Genomic DNA, 14,767 nt, shown 5'->3' on the forward strand with positions numbered 1-14,767 from the left:
GACAACTTGTGTAGTTGCTTTCTAACTGCCTGTCAAAAATGTTTGTTAGTTGAAAAATTTGGAAGACGGTCTGTCTTGCATAGTGAGCGTCTCCAGTTTGCCAAGTATTCAAAACAAACTGCCTTTTCACGGAATTGCAGTAATTAAACAAGGTCTCTGACTCTTGAATTGCCTTTTAAGTAGGTATGTGGCATAAGGAATCTTCTATATTATAATTAGCACAAAAAAGACAACAAGCATGAAACCTAAACTGTCAATTGTGACTGTCTGTTCCGGTGAGGGTAAGGACGCAGGGTGGCCCTATCTGATCGATCACCTACGCAGCCCACACATAGGAGCCGCTCCCCAGGTTAATGCTGAGAGGAGGTGACATTAAGCCGGGAGGAAGACGCAGGGTCGCTGATTTGGCCTCGCGCTTTGAAGCGCGCGCTCGCGCTCGCGCGCGCGATCATTAGACCCCCCCTCCTCCCCACGAGGCGGAGCCTCCGCTTGCGGATGCCCAATCACCTGTGGACTCAGGGTGTAAGGCTCTCCGCTGGCCACGCCCCTAGGCGGTGCCGGAGGGCGGGAGGGGCGCTTTTAAGAGGTGGCGGCTGAGGACCGGCTCAATCAGGCGCGAGGGACAGCCGGTGTGTCAAGTCCTCTGGCCGCCCTAGGCGGTGTCTGCCGTGTGCGCGGCTCGCCCGCGGCTCCAGAGTCCTCCCCGCGGCCTCCCTCCTCGGTTTGCGCGGCTGCCCAGGCTCCGCGAGGCACCCCGGACCTTGCGCCCGCGACTCTCTCGGCGCCCGACGGGGCCGCCTCGGGCCATGGTGCCGTCCCAGGAGGAGCCCGCCGCCGAGCGGGAGGCGAACGAGGCGCAGCCGCCGGGGCCCGCGGCCTCGGATGACGCTCCGCTACCCGGCCCGGGACCCTCGGATGTCTCCGACGTGGCGGCAGAGAAAGTGGAGGTGGAGCTGACGAGGTCAACGGGCAACGAGCCCCCCGTGCCCCCCGAGGGCGGCTGGGGCTGGCTGGTGATGCTGGCGGCCATGTGGTGCAACGGGTCGGTTTTTGGCATCCAGAACGCCTACGGGGTACTCTTCGTGTCCATGCTGGAGCAATTCGGGGCCAAGGACGATGACAACATGGCCTTCAAGACAGGTGGGACGTTGCGACGGGCCAGGGGGAGCGGGAGGGGGCATGCGGGGTGGGAAATGGGAGGCTTGGTGCGTCCTCTCGTGCTGGGAGGATGTCAGCTGTGGGTCTGACCCGTCTCACTTGCAGCCTGCAGCCTGCAGCCTGGGGCTTCCTTCTGCCAGTTTTTGCATGGAATCCTAAGGCAGGGACCGTACTTTTGGAAGCAAGTTGCAGAGTACCCGCCCGAGGCTTTGAACTCTTCCATTCTGCAGAGTGGGCGCCAAGAATCCACAGTACTTTCCTCTTAATAGCGGGAAGTAAACTGAACGTTCCAGCACCACCAACACTGCGTTTCGATGTTTACAGTCTGTTTTGTGACCGCCACGGTGGCGTGGTTATCTGCCTGCCATGCTGCAGAAGGATAGGTGTGTTTGGGTGGATGCAACACAGCCCAGCGCGGGAGACTGGCAAAATGGAAAAGTATTTCCCAAGGTCACAGGGAGTCCCAAAGGCAGCCCATTAAAAGTGGTAGTCGGTTGTCTCTCTGCACGCTCTACTATATTTAGACAGCATAAGAGGCAGCCACGTGGGATGGAAGAGGAAGATAAGGGGTTGGACTTTCTGTTACGTTGGCTTTTTTTTTTTTTAACCTCGTAGAGATAAAATGCAAAAGGTGCAGACACTGCATTTTCCTCAAGTGCATCCTGACCGACTATACAAAAGTCAAGTCTAGGACGGTCTGCTTAACATTTCGCCCATTGTTTCAGCTCACGCTGCAGGGCAGATGTCAGCTCTGTTTGGGTGAGAAAATGGAAAGTCAGGGAAATGAAGTTTCTTAGTGAGGAACAGAATAAAGGTACAGCGCGTCACCCGGCTTGGAAATTGAGTGATTCCCTATTGCTAAATCGGGCTGCCGCTGCCTTTTGGGAAACTTCGCAAGATCAATAATTTCTGTGTTTCTTTCCCAGCTGTGTTTCTCTCTGCTCAGCCTGGCCTTGAACTCGAGATCCTCTGGGCTCAGTTGGGATTATAAGAACATTCTGTACCATACTGGGCAATAGTCTTTAAAAACAGCAGCGGGCTTTCACTATGTCATTCTGGCTGGCCTAGAACTCACTATGCAGGACAGCCTGTCCTCAAACTCAAGAGATCTGCTTGCTTCTGCTTCCCAAGAGATGGGATTAAAGACATGTACTACCATAGCTGCCCCCACCCCATCTTTAGTTTCTGTTTGTAGAGTGTGTATTGCTAAGATTCTTGGTGTGCACATAAAGAAAATAAATAGGGTTGTAATTACAAATTGGAAGGTTAAGGTGGTGTGGAGAAGGAAGATCCCTGTCTCTTTCCTTCATGCCCTCCTTCAGTGCTAGGGATGGAACCCAGGGCTTCGGCTGCTGCTCAAGGGCTGCACCAGTTCTCCACATTTAAGTGATTTCTCATCATGTGAATATATTGTATTGTACTTTATGCACTATTTCTTTAAAAGACATTTAGGTTGCATTCCAAACTTATATAAAAAACTCCAAAACTTCTACATTAAGTATTATTGTCCGTCCACTCTTTCCATGTGAATAATGATGTATCATATTTAATGAGGAATTTCTGTTCCTTAAATGGCTGTTGAAGTTGCTGTGTTGGGCAGATCAAAGGGTTAGGCACAGAGCGTTAGTTTCAACTGAAGGAAGGTAAGCCTTGTAGACTAACTACAGCAGGACAGACATGAAGATCCAATAGCAAATGAAAATTATTTTGCACAGTTCTTGATACTTCTGTGTCTAAGTACTTCGTGTATCTTACTTCTATCTTTAGGCAATTCCAGACACAGCTCAGTTGGTAGAGTAGTACTTACATACTGTGCAGTTCAGCACTCCATAAAGCCATGGTGGCGTGTGTCTGCAGTCCCAGTTCTCTGAAGGAGAGGCAGGAGCAGGAGCTCAAGGTCATATGACCTTTCTCTTGGAAGCAGGTTTGAGGTCTCCATAGCCTATAAGAGAGCCTGTCCAAAAAAAAAAAAAAAAAAATTCTTTTTTCTTTGCAACTAGTAAACAATGGCCATGAGTACAAGGCCAGGCTCAGCAGAAATTATTGATCTTATGTCTTGTCAAAAGATTTTTGAAATGTAGAGACTTCCACAGAGAAATCCACTTTTTGTTTTTATGTTTTCCAGACAGTTTCTCTGTGTAGCCCTGGCTGCCCTGGAACTTACTTTGTAGAACAGGCTGGTCTTGAACTCAGAGATCTACTTGCTTCTGCCTTGAGTGCTGGGAATAAGGGAATGCACCACCACCGACCAGCTGAGAAGTCAACTTTTAAAATGGCATTTATGCAAATACGGCGGCGCAAGGCAGCTCTTCCCGGGGGGGGGGGGGGGGGTGCTAAAAGGAGATTTCCTAGTGGTTCTTCTCCGTAAGGGTATCTATTTCAGAATTATCATTAAAGGGCTAGATTTATTAGAAATAAAGGGCTAAATTTAAATGCTGGGGCTCAGCAGTTAAGACCACTGACTGCTCTTCCAGAGGTCCTGAGTTCAGTCAATTCCCAGCAACTACATGGTGGCTCACAATCATCTGTAATGTTTGAAGACAGCTACAATGTATTCATATACATAAAGTGCACTCCACTTCAAGCCAGCACTTAAAGTAAATCTTTTTAAAATACTAAATGCTGAGATTTATTCCCACTGAAGTGTGAGTTTCACACCTGTCTGGTTCTCCCCTGCCAGTATATCTCCCTGCCCCCTCTTTCTTTTGAGACAGGGTCTCACTGTGAAGTCTTGGTTAGCTTAAAAGCACTATGTAGGCCGGGCTGACTTTGTCTCAGAGTTCTGGTATTAAAAGTATGTACCACCATGTACCCCGTGTTTACTGTTTGGAACTAGTGGCAGGAAGAAACAATGCCAGCTATTCTCAGAGTTTAGGATCTGCTGATATATCTAAGAGATACATCAGATATTCCAGAGAAAGAATTCTCCCCTGAGACGATTGTACTATAAAGATCCTCAATCCTGTTCTGAAAGTCTGAAATCCCAAGGGAATTTAAGCAGGTGGTGGGGACTGGGAAAGAACCCACAGCCTTTCTTTCTGGTTATAAAGTCTCTGAAACTGCAGCTCTGGGATGGGGATGCTAGCTGCACTGCCAGTTGGTCAGTAAAGCCAATAAGGTATACAGAGGACGCCAGCTTCCACCATGTGCCCATGTGCTGGTGACACAGCAGTGTCAGAAGTAGTCCAGGGAGTTCGAGAGAGCTTGGCTTGGGTTGTCCTTTTCCTTTCAGTTTTACCTGTTCCCGAGCGCGTGCTTTTTGCCTGAGTGAAAAGCAATCAGACTCTTTGGGAAAGAAAATGGGTACCGCAAGTAACTGCAGCATTGGTTTCTGCTAGAATCCATAAGTTTGTCTCAACAGCTGGAGCTTGGAAAACCACGAAACTGTTAAGTCTGGAGTTCTCTGTCCCCTCATGCAGTGTCACGGCAGTCTTGGGGCTCTTGCCAGGGTGTGAATCTTACCTGCTGTTTTCTTCTTGGGGAAAGACAAATATTTTAATGATGTGTTTGATTGTTTTTTTTTAAATACCTATTAAAGACAGGTATGGTTTTAGAATTCGTATTTAGTTAGCATTAATGCTAACCTTTCAAAGAAATTACTGTCTTTTTGAGCCAAAGGCTTGACTTCTTTCAACAATTTCCTTAATATGTTCTTTTTTTTTTTTTTTTTTTTCTGAGACAGGGTTTCTCTGTGTAGCCCTGGCTGTCCTGGAATTCACTCTGTAGACCAGGCAGGCCTCGAACTCAGAAATCCACCTGCCTCTGCCTTCCAAGTGCTGGGATTAAAGGCATGCGTCACCACCGCCTGTCTTAATATGTTCTTTTTTAAAAAATATTTTTGTGAATGCATGTATGTACATGTATGTGTTTGTGTGTAAGGGTGTGCCCATGCCATGCTGTGTCTGTGGAGGTCAGAGGACAATGCTGGGTGCTGGTTCTCACCTTCAGCTTTTACCCAGGTTCCGGTGATGTGAGCTCATGTGCTCAGTTTTGAGCAGCAAAGGCGTTTACCCACTGAGCTGTTTCCCTGAGTCCTGGATATGCTCTTTAATGGCCTTTCTTGAAAGCAGAGGTCTGTGTTTAAGATGGAAACACTACACAATATACTTCTCTCCAGATTATTTCAAGTGCAAATTAACATTAGAGGTTTTTTTTTTTCCATTTTTTTTCTTTTTTGGTTTTTTTGAGACAGGGTTTCTCTGTGTAGCCCTGGCTGTCCTGGAGGCTCTCTGTCCACAAGCTTACCATTATAGCACGTTCCCTTTAGGATAAAAGTCTATTCTGTAGACAGTTAGACCATGGAGAAGGAGCGGGGCAGCACTTAGAGGCGGGAGCATGTTGCATCCCCTCATTTCCCTCTTTAGCCACTTCAAGCCAGCTTGTGCCAAACCCCAGATTTTCACATCTATCTTTGTTGATAGAGTCTAGAGCTTCCCTTTCAGATGTCACTGAATTGAACTGGCAGTGTAGATTACCCAGAGAAAAGCACAATTATTTGGTTACAGTTACATGTGACATGGAAGCCTTCTGACTGCCATCTGAAGTTAAGTGGCCCGTGTTTACTTACAGGATTAATGAAGCTTAGTCAACTGTGTTGGTCAGCAAATGCTAGTGAAGAAGAAGGGTACAGCAGCAATCAGACTAACAGCAGCAGACTGAGAGGGAGATCTACAGGGACTGTCTGGCCAGATCCTTACCCAGTCTTCATTGCAGTATTAGGGACCAAGCAAGATAGGTCCAATAATTCCTCTACAGATAGCTCTTCCTTAGAACCTGTGTAGTGTGTAGTGGGGGTGCTAGAGGATTTTATTTATTTATTTATTTATTTTTAGCTTTTATGGCTGGCTTGAGGAAAAGGGCTTTAATTATTATTACCTTCCTGGGAACCTGGGAACGGGAGGAAGAGAATTCAAGTTGTAACAGTTTGCCTCAATGCAAGGTGAGTGAGAGACAGGAAGGCAAGAGAGGATCTGAGAGAAAGGGCTTTCTAGCTCGCTTTGGACTAGTTTTCTAAGCCCTAGAACGACAATGTAGTTTTGTGTTTCACCTAAATTACTAGAGATTTAGACTGCCAAAGTCTTTGGCTCTGAAAGTCAGAGTTAATCCTGCTGCCTTTATCGTCAAGAGGTCTAGTTGGCAAGGAGAGCTGCCGATCTGCGTAACCACGCCGCTGCCTTAATGAAGTAATGGCTGCTTTGTTGAGATGATTGCAGCAGAGGACCTGGCTCGTGTTGCTATCCATCCATTACTGTAACGGTGCTGCAGTACAGCACTCCTGCTTTGCAGCAGAGGGGCCTGGCTCGTGTTGCTATCCATCCATTACTGTAACGGTGCTGCAGTACAGCACTCCTGCTTTGCAGCAGAGGGGCCTGGCTCGTGTTGCCATACATCCATTACTGTAACGGTGCTGCAGTACAGCACTCCTGCTTTTGTTGGGGGTAGAAAAGCTAAGCAGGCTTTCTTGTGCCAGTAACTCACTGAACCACTGCCTAGTAAGTCAACAGAGCACAAAAGCCATTCACGGCGCTGGAAAATAAAGGATGAGTATTGGGCTGGGCCTGATGGTGTCCACCTAGAATCCTGGTACTTGGAGGTTGGAGCCCAAGCAAGCTCAAGATCAGCCAGGGCTACATCACCACAGGAAAAGAAAAAAATGGACCGGTCATGGTTCCTTCCTTCCCGTTCCTTCCATTTTAACTGCCAAGTCAACACAACTAAAGGTGTATCGGACTTATTTCAGAACAAGTTCTGAGATATCTTTTAGAATAAACTGTGTTCTGGAGATGAAATCCAGGGAGATGGATACACACACACACACACACACACACACACACACACGTATGTACGTATATATGTATATATGTATTATATATGCCAGGGATATATATAATAAATCTATATATATAATGCTAGGCAAAGGCTCTACCGCTGCTTACAGAGCCTGCTCTGAGCTCTTGATATGATTTGCTGTATCTTTACATTTGTCCCTGTTCAGCCCGTGCTGCACTTTCTCGAGGCCAATTCTATAGCTAAGAACTTGATTTTTCTGCCTCTCCAGGTGTTTCACAAACCCCGTGGCTCCAGTTACTTTCTTGGGGGCATTATCTCTAAAGTTAAGATGAGTGTTTACAATTTCTGGACAGTTCCAGTTGGGTACAAATGCACACCATACTCAGTTAAAGCGAATTTGCCTTTTAGTCAGGCCAGGCAGCCCTCCCCTGTCACCAGACACATCACCCCCTTGTGGACCTAGTCTTTTCTGGAGACCAGGCGGGCTCTGATTGATGAGTAATCCGCAGTAGATACTATGGCATTACTGGGAGGTGGTAAAGGCAGTGGGTCCCATGGAGTAAGCAGGTCACTAGGGCACGGCCCTCACGCCTTCCTCTGTTCCTACTGCTCTCTTTCCTGGCTGCTAGGATGTGAACTGCTGTGCTCTCCCAGACTTCACCATGGTTAATATCTCGATACCGTGAGCCCAGATAAAGCCTCCTTCAAGTTCTTTTCAGGGGTTTGGTCACAGTGACACAAAAACCTAAGTAACACACCCAGGTCTGCAAGTTATGGCCCTTCTCTGACCTGCCACTCTTGCTTGCCTGTCTGTCCTGGTCCCTCCCTTCCTTTGCCCTCCCTTCCTCTGTCCCCTTCTTTCTTCCTGATATTTTTGAGGCAGAGTTTCTGTGTAGTCCTGGCTGGCTTCACTATGCAGAGCAGGCTTGCCTCAATTGCAGAGACCACCTGCCTCTGCCCCCATGTCTGGCTCACCTCTCCTTTCTTGTTCTTTGTGTTTCAGCTAAGCTGGAACACATCCAGGTGTGTCACATCACCTTTGTTCCTGTCCCTTTATGTGTGCCACTCCTCTCCTCAGTCTGGTAGTCAGTCCCTGCAGGATTCCAGCACCCTCATTCTTTATGCCACAACGCTGGAACTTTATGAAACAGTGGTCACATTTTCAGCACTTGGGATGATTGGGGGCTATTACATTTTGGAGATTTGAGACTAAATTAAAGTGAGTTATTAGTTAAGCTTAAAGTGAAGGACAGAACTCAATTTCAACCTATTCTAAGCTAATCAGCAATCTGTGAAAGGAATTAAATTAATTATTTTTTTTTTTTGAGACAAGGTCTTGCTGTGTCTGCCTCTGACTTCTTAGTGGTGGGATTACAGGTTCGTACCACTGTGCTTGGAGCACAGAAGGCATTTTAAAGCTAGCCATGTTTATTTAAGTGGTAATTTCTATAGTCCTTTGTCATAAAGAGAAGGCTTCCATGTGTTGCCTTATTTTAAATTTTCATTTATTTTGAGACAGGATCTTGTGGTGTTGTCCAGATGATCTCAAACTCCTGGTCAAATGGTCCTTCTAACTTGGTTTCTCTCATATCTGAACTGTACACATGTCACTTATTTTTTGGTCTAGCCTTATCACGTGCCAGCTTGCGGAGGTTAGGGTTGGGCAGCATGATAGCAGAGCTCACACCTACCAGGTTGAGCTTAAGGAGTATCATTTTAACTGGGGACATAGTTTTGTACTTGTATGAAGTAAAACACCCCACCCTTTCCCCTCAATATAGTGTACTACAAACTTGTATTTTATCTAGGCCCCCGATAGTGTCTTCTGCTTAAGCATCAGAAGTAAGATCATTTCTGGAAGACAAAATTCCATTTCAAGTCATGATAGCTCAATCAGAAAACTGACTTCATATTCAAGTTAAACAAACAAATCTCAACAAAAACAAACTAAGCCCCAAACAACTGGAAAAGTCAGCTCCCCGAAGCTCCAGGCACCTGCCTCACCTGACACCACCCACGCAGGAACTCTGGGTGATGTTTTATTTGGCAGACATTCAGGATGGCCATCTCGAGTACACCTGAGTATTGAGCAGACCTACCCCACATAGGAAACGGCCTGCCAGGGCCTGCAGGGGTGGGGGAAAGCGGTACCCGGGACAGTGCCCAGGGTCTGAATGTGCACGGTTAAGCCATGTCTTCAGTAACAGCAAAGGTAACGCCTCACCGTGCGCAGAGAGCCAGAGCTAAGGAGCTGAGGTGGAGAAGTCTTTTCATTTCACCATTGCAGGGGATGTTTGTGAGCTACTGATTTGAAATCCTGCATCGGGACCAAAGCAGAGTTTCCGTCCAACTTCTGTGTTCTGTTTGCTAAACATACAAATCTCACGGTCTTCAGAGTGTCTGTACGCACCTTCACAGGGAGTCTACTTTTGCCCTGAGTGCGCCCCTCGGTGCTCAGAAGAGCAGAGCCTCTGTGTTAGTCACCGGGCAAAGCGTTGCCAGGCTTTATTTTTAGCTGGGTTGTGAAAACAATTAGGGCTGCCATTTAGTTTTTAGTATTTACAAGGTTTTAATACTGAATATGCTTTTCGTGCATCTGGAGTTTTGATGTATTCTTACTTTAGTTTCCTGACTTGAGAATCACAAAGTGGATTCTGACTGGTGAAGCTGGGCCTATCCTGCAGCTTGTGGGCGGTCCTGGCACTGGCTCCACCTCCAGCACTGCCACAGCCACAGTGAACTAGTAAAGACTGTCATGGTCTGCCTTAGATAGTTAAGTCTAAGAAAAGATAATTGGTTAAATTAATGTAAAAAAGTCAGGGAAATGAATCAAGCCTAGTACTCAGGCAGAAGCAGGCTAGCTTGAGTTTGAGGCTAGCCTATCTATGTCAGAAATTCAGGTTAGCCTAGTCTACATTGCAAATTCAGGGCTACATCATGAAACCCCACCTCCTTTCCATTCCCTCAAAAGTTCAGGAAATGTTACTGCCTCCCTCCTGTTCCCATCCACCCAGAAGTTCAGGGCAATGTTCTTACGTGGTCACATTTCAGCTAGTACTCTCCTTCCTCCCAGGAGTAAATTGCTTTGACAATGTTCTGCAGCAGTTCTGAAAGCTGAAAATTTATTTCTATTGTACACATAGATGGAATCTAAACTCCAATTCTCTTAGATCTTATAAAAATAGAAAACTAGGGGGCTGGAGGGACGTGAAGGCTCAGGGGTTAAGAGTACTCGTTGCTCTCGCGTCGGACCAGGGTTGTTTCCCTAGCTCCCACGTGGCTGTTCACAGCCATCTTAACTCCAGGCCCAGGGCTGGTTCCCTTATCTGGCCTCTGCAGGCACTGCACGCACATGGTGCACAGATGGACAGACAGACAAAACACTCATACACTTAAAAATAAAGTTAGGAAAAAATTAAAAACAGAGAAGTGTGGCTAGGGCCCCGTAATCTCAGCACTCCAGAGACTCAGGCAGATGTGTCACAAGTTCGAGGCCGACCTGGTTTATATAGTGAGCTTCAGGGTTTTGTCGTGAAACTTTGCCTCAAAGGAAGAAAAGAAAAAAGAAAACAAAAATAGAAAACTGTTGAATACCGAGTTTTCTGCATAGAAAAGCATTAACGCCTTGTTAAGCCGCACACATGGCTTTTCTTTCCTTCCTGCTGGGTACTGAACTCACTTAGACCCATCTCCACCTCCGAGCCCACCGCTGAGCCAGGTGCCCACAGCCCCAGGCAATGGCTTTTAATAGTAGGAAACTTTTCATTTGGAATATTATTTCTTATTTTTATTTATTTAGTTTTTACTTTTATTTAACTTCATGTGGGATCTCTATTGATAGCACCAGGACAGATTCATATTTGTCAATGATTGGTTATTAGTGACAGTAATAGAGAATAAATAGAGTAAAAGAAAAAAGAAGCTGTTTTGTAGGAATGAATGAATGAATGATATAGCCTTTAGTCATACAAGTATTATGTCGTATTTCTTTCTAGAGAATTGTTATTATGGAATAGGTTGGAACTGGTAGTTTGATTTAGTTTTATAGTTTTGTTTTTTTTAAAATAGTTTTATAGTATAGTTTTTTTTTTTTTTGAGAATGCGTCTCCCAATTTAGTCATTGCTATCTTGAAACTCACTCTGTAGACCAAGCTGGCGTTGAACTCTCAGAGATTCTCCTGCCTCTGCTTCCTTCCTGAGTTCTGGGATTAAAGGCTTATGCCACCATATCTGGCCTTAGGGACTAATTTTAAATAAAATCAGATCATTTGTCCATATTTTGATTTTGGCTTAAAAAATGATGTTTGCCGGCGGTGGTGGCGCACGCCTTTAATCCCAGCACTTGAGAGGCAGAGGCAGGCGGATTTCTGAGTTTGAGGCCAGCCTGGTCTACAGAGTGAGTTCCAGGACAGCCAGGGGCTACACAGAGAAACCCTGTCTCAAAAAAACAAAACAAAACAAAACAAAAAATGTTTAATGTCACATACATAATCTTTTTTTCTTTTTACTTTTTTTTTTTTTTTTGTTTTTTGTTTTGTTTTTTTTTGAGACAGGGTTTCTCTGTGTAGCCTTGGCTGTCCTGGAACTCACTCTGTAGACCAGGCTGGCTTTGAACTCAGAAATCCACCTGCCTCTGCCTCCCAAGTGCTGGGATTAAAGGCTTGCGCCACCACCACCCGGCCATAATCATCTTCTTATTTGTTTGTTTTTAACCAGTTTCATGTAGCTCAGACTGGTTTCAAACTCTGTAGCTGTAGGTCCTGGGACCTGAACCCAGGTCCTCTGCAAGGGCAGTAAGCTTTCAAACTCCGAGCTGGCTTTCTAGCACTGTCCGTCCTTAGAGACTGAGCTTAGGATTTCAAAATTGTAGATGGTACATTATAGATTTAGTTCCTTTGTGAGTTTCTTTCTTTCTTTCTTTCTTTCTTTCTTTCTTTCTTTCTTTCTTTCTTTCTTTCTTCCTTCCTTCCTTCCTTCCTTCCTTCCTTCCTTCCTTCCTTTTTTTTCCTTCCTTCCTTTTTTCCTTCCTTCCTTCCTTCCTTCCTTCTTTCCTTCTTTCTTTCTTTTATTCTTTCTTTCTCTCGTGTGTGATCCCTTATTTTGGTACTGGGATCCAAATCTAATGCCTGTGTTTGCTAGACAGTGCTTTGAGCTAGATCCCCAGGCCAGGAATTAGAGATTTAAAGAGAAGAGCAAGCACACAAAAAGAAAGTGTCGGCTCTTATGTGTATTTACTTTCTCCTTTTGCTGATCGGCACATTTTACTTAGGGGATATTTCTCTATCCTAGAGGTCAAACACTTACTAGTCCTAGTCAGTGTGGTAATCCTTCACTCTGGCTACTCTAGACCAGCAGACCAGTGTCTGTGGCTAAGCTGCTGGCAGTGTGGTATGTGTCCCTTGTTCTCTTTCCTCAGCTCTGTCAGCCTAGGTGTATTGAGTGAGGTCTTCCCTGAGCTGGGAGTAGGGATGGAAGTCAACCATCTAGAGACTTAGTCTTGAGGGATCCTTATGAAGACATCGGGTCCTTCCGAAGGTCAAGTAGCAAGAACTGCTGCGTGTGCACAATGTCCTCTGTGTTACTGCTTTTCCTCCAGCCTTTCCTGGCCCCAGGCCCATTCTGTTGAAATACCTTTAATCAGCTGGTTTTGGTGTGTCTAATCTTTTTGCTCTTATTTTTAAAAGAGTACAGAGGACTCACTCAATTTGTTGAGCAGCTATGTGCTCGTGCCATTTGAAACAGAAGTTAAGTGTGATTGATTCCATGCTTTTGAGAGGTTATAAGGGGGCAAGAATAACTCTGCTGTTCTTGCTGAGAGCAATGCAAGACACAGGGTCTTCTGAGCTGACTAAAGAAGTCTTCATGAAGTGAAGTGCTAAAGATTGTTTTTAAAAGGATTATTTATTTATTTGTTTTATCTATATGAGTACACTGTCTTTGTCTTCAGGCACACCAGAAGAGGGCATCAGATCCCAAGACAGATGGTTGTGAGCCACCATGTGGTTGCTGGGAATCGAACTCAGGACCTCTGGAAGAGCAGCCGTTCTTCTTAACCACTGAACCATCTCTCCAGCCCTAAAGATTGTTTTTTTTAAAGTGGTTAAATATTTGTGTGACATGAATGTATGACAGTAGCTTTTGAGTTAGGCTGTAAAGATTGGTAGACTTTCTTCAGCAGAGTTAACATGTAAGGGCTGAGGCCATTCTAGTGTGCATGTTTCCACTGGACTTTTCCATCAGGGATGTGAGCCTCTGGATCCACGGCATTTTCTTTTTCTCCTTTCTTACTTTTTTAAAAGACAGGCTCTTACCGTATAGCTTTGGCTGGCTGGCACTCACAAAGATCGGCCTGGTTTTTTCCTCCAGAGTGCTGGGATTAAAGTCATGCATCACCATGCCTGACTAGGATCCATGACTTTAAACTTGATTACACATGGGGCTTTATTAAGTTTGTATCGCTGGGTCTGGTTGATCTACAAAGCAGGAGTCAGAGTGGAGTCATAGAAGGTGAAGCTGGTAAGAAGAATGGGGTAGCAGGAGAGTGCAGGACCAGAACACTCACGTAAGAAGTCTGAATAGTGATAAGCAGGCCTAGAGAGAACCTGGGGGCTTTGAAAAGATGGTAGAAGGCTGGTGAGACAGCTCAGCAAGTAAAGGTGCTCGTCACCCAAACTGACAACCTGAGTTACTGTAAGCGGTCTCACACACACACACACACACACACACACACAAACATGATTTTTTTAAAAAAACGGTTTAGGTTTCAAAAAGAAGAAATGGGTGGGGACATTAAGTTTACAAAATCCATGCCTGAAAGAAAACTGACTGGCATTTTAGGGAAGTAGCTGAAAAGAGAAAGAGACTAGTTAGGAGGCATTCTAGAATAGACTGAGAGAAGTGTGGGGATGATGAGTGTGCAGCACGAGGAAGCCGTGGGGAAGCACAGGGCTATGGAGATGACACAGCAAGGAATGCTGGCTGTTTAAGCCTGATGACCTGAGCTAATCCCCAGAACCTGCCAAAAAAGTCAAGTGCACTGCGTGAATGTGTGCGCCCAGCACTTGTGTGTAAGATGCATGGATACAGGAGAACTGCCTACACTGTGGGAATGTGTGAGCCCAGCACTTGTGTGTAAGATGCATGGATACAGGAGAATTGCCTAGAAGCTAGTGGGCCAGCTAGTCAGGAGGAAGCCGCATGGTAGAAACAAGAGGGGCCATGCTGCAACAGTCAGGAGGAGAGAACGAACCTCAGAAAACCATCCTCTGACCTCTGCATGTGTGCTTCGGAATATGCACATCTGCATGCACACACACACACACACACTCACACCCACTCATGCACACACACACTCATGCACACACTCACTCATTCAGACACACACTCACACACATTCTCATACAAACTCATCCACACACACACACTCACACACACACTCATTCATACACAAACTCATACGCACATACACTCATTCACACACATACACTCACACACACATACACACACAGTTAAAGTTTTAATTCACTGTGTGCATGTAGGAAATAACCAAAGAATAAAAATATACAAAACCTCAAACACTTAGCTTATCTAGAAGGCTGGGCCGGGGATGAGGCTTCCTGGTAGAATACTTGCCATTATGTGTGAAGCCCTGGTATTCAATTTCTGGTACCATAAACAAAAAAGCACTTTACTACCTACTCCAAACCAACTCAGACCTAAAGCCAGACCAGACTGGGCATTTAGGCTGTAGTTTGGTGGCCTCTAGATTATATCTTTTCAACTGACTATGGCCATTGTCCAGTGCTATAAAGTCTAACAT

The 14,767-nt window shown here is 45.6% G+C and overlaps 1 protein-coding gene across 1 annotated transcript in view; it reads left to right on the top strand.

Moving 5' to 3' along the window:
* The first annotated feature begins 623 nt into the window (after positions 1 to 623).
* Slc16a10 (solute carrier family 16 member 10) overlaps positions 624 to 14,767 on the top strand; it is a 113,800-nt gene continuing 99,656 nt past the window's right edge. Inside the window, exon 1 of the mRNA XM_028768989.1 lies at positions 624 to 1,140. Within this exon, the coding sequence (XP_028624822.1) occupies positions 807 to 1,140 (334 nt within the window). The 5' untranslated portion in view covers positions 624 to 806. The remainder of the gene's footprint in view (positions 1,141 to 14,767) is intronic.

Source organism: Grammomys surdaster, unplaced genomic scaffold, assembly GCF_004785775.1.
Source record: "Grammomys surdaster isolate TR1022 unplaced genomic scaffold, NIH_TR_1.0 190, whole genome shotgun sequence".
Classification (NCBI taxonomy): Eukaryota; Metazoa; Chordata; class Mammalia; order Rodentia; family Muridae; genus Grammomys; species Grammomys surdaster.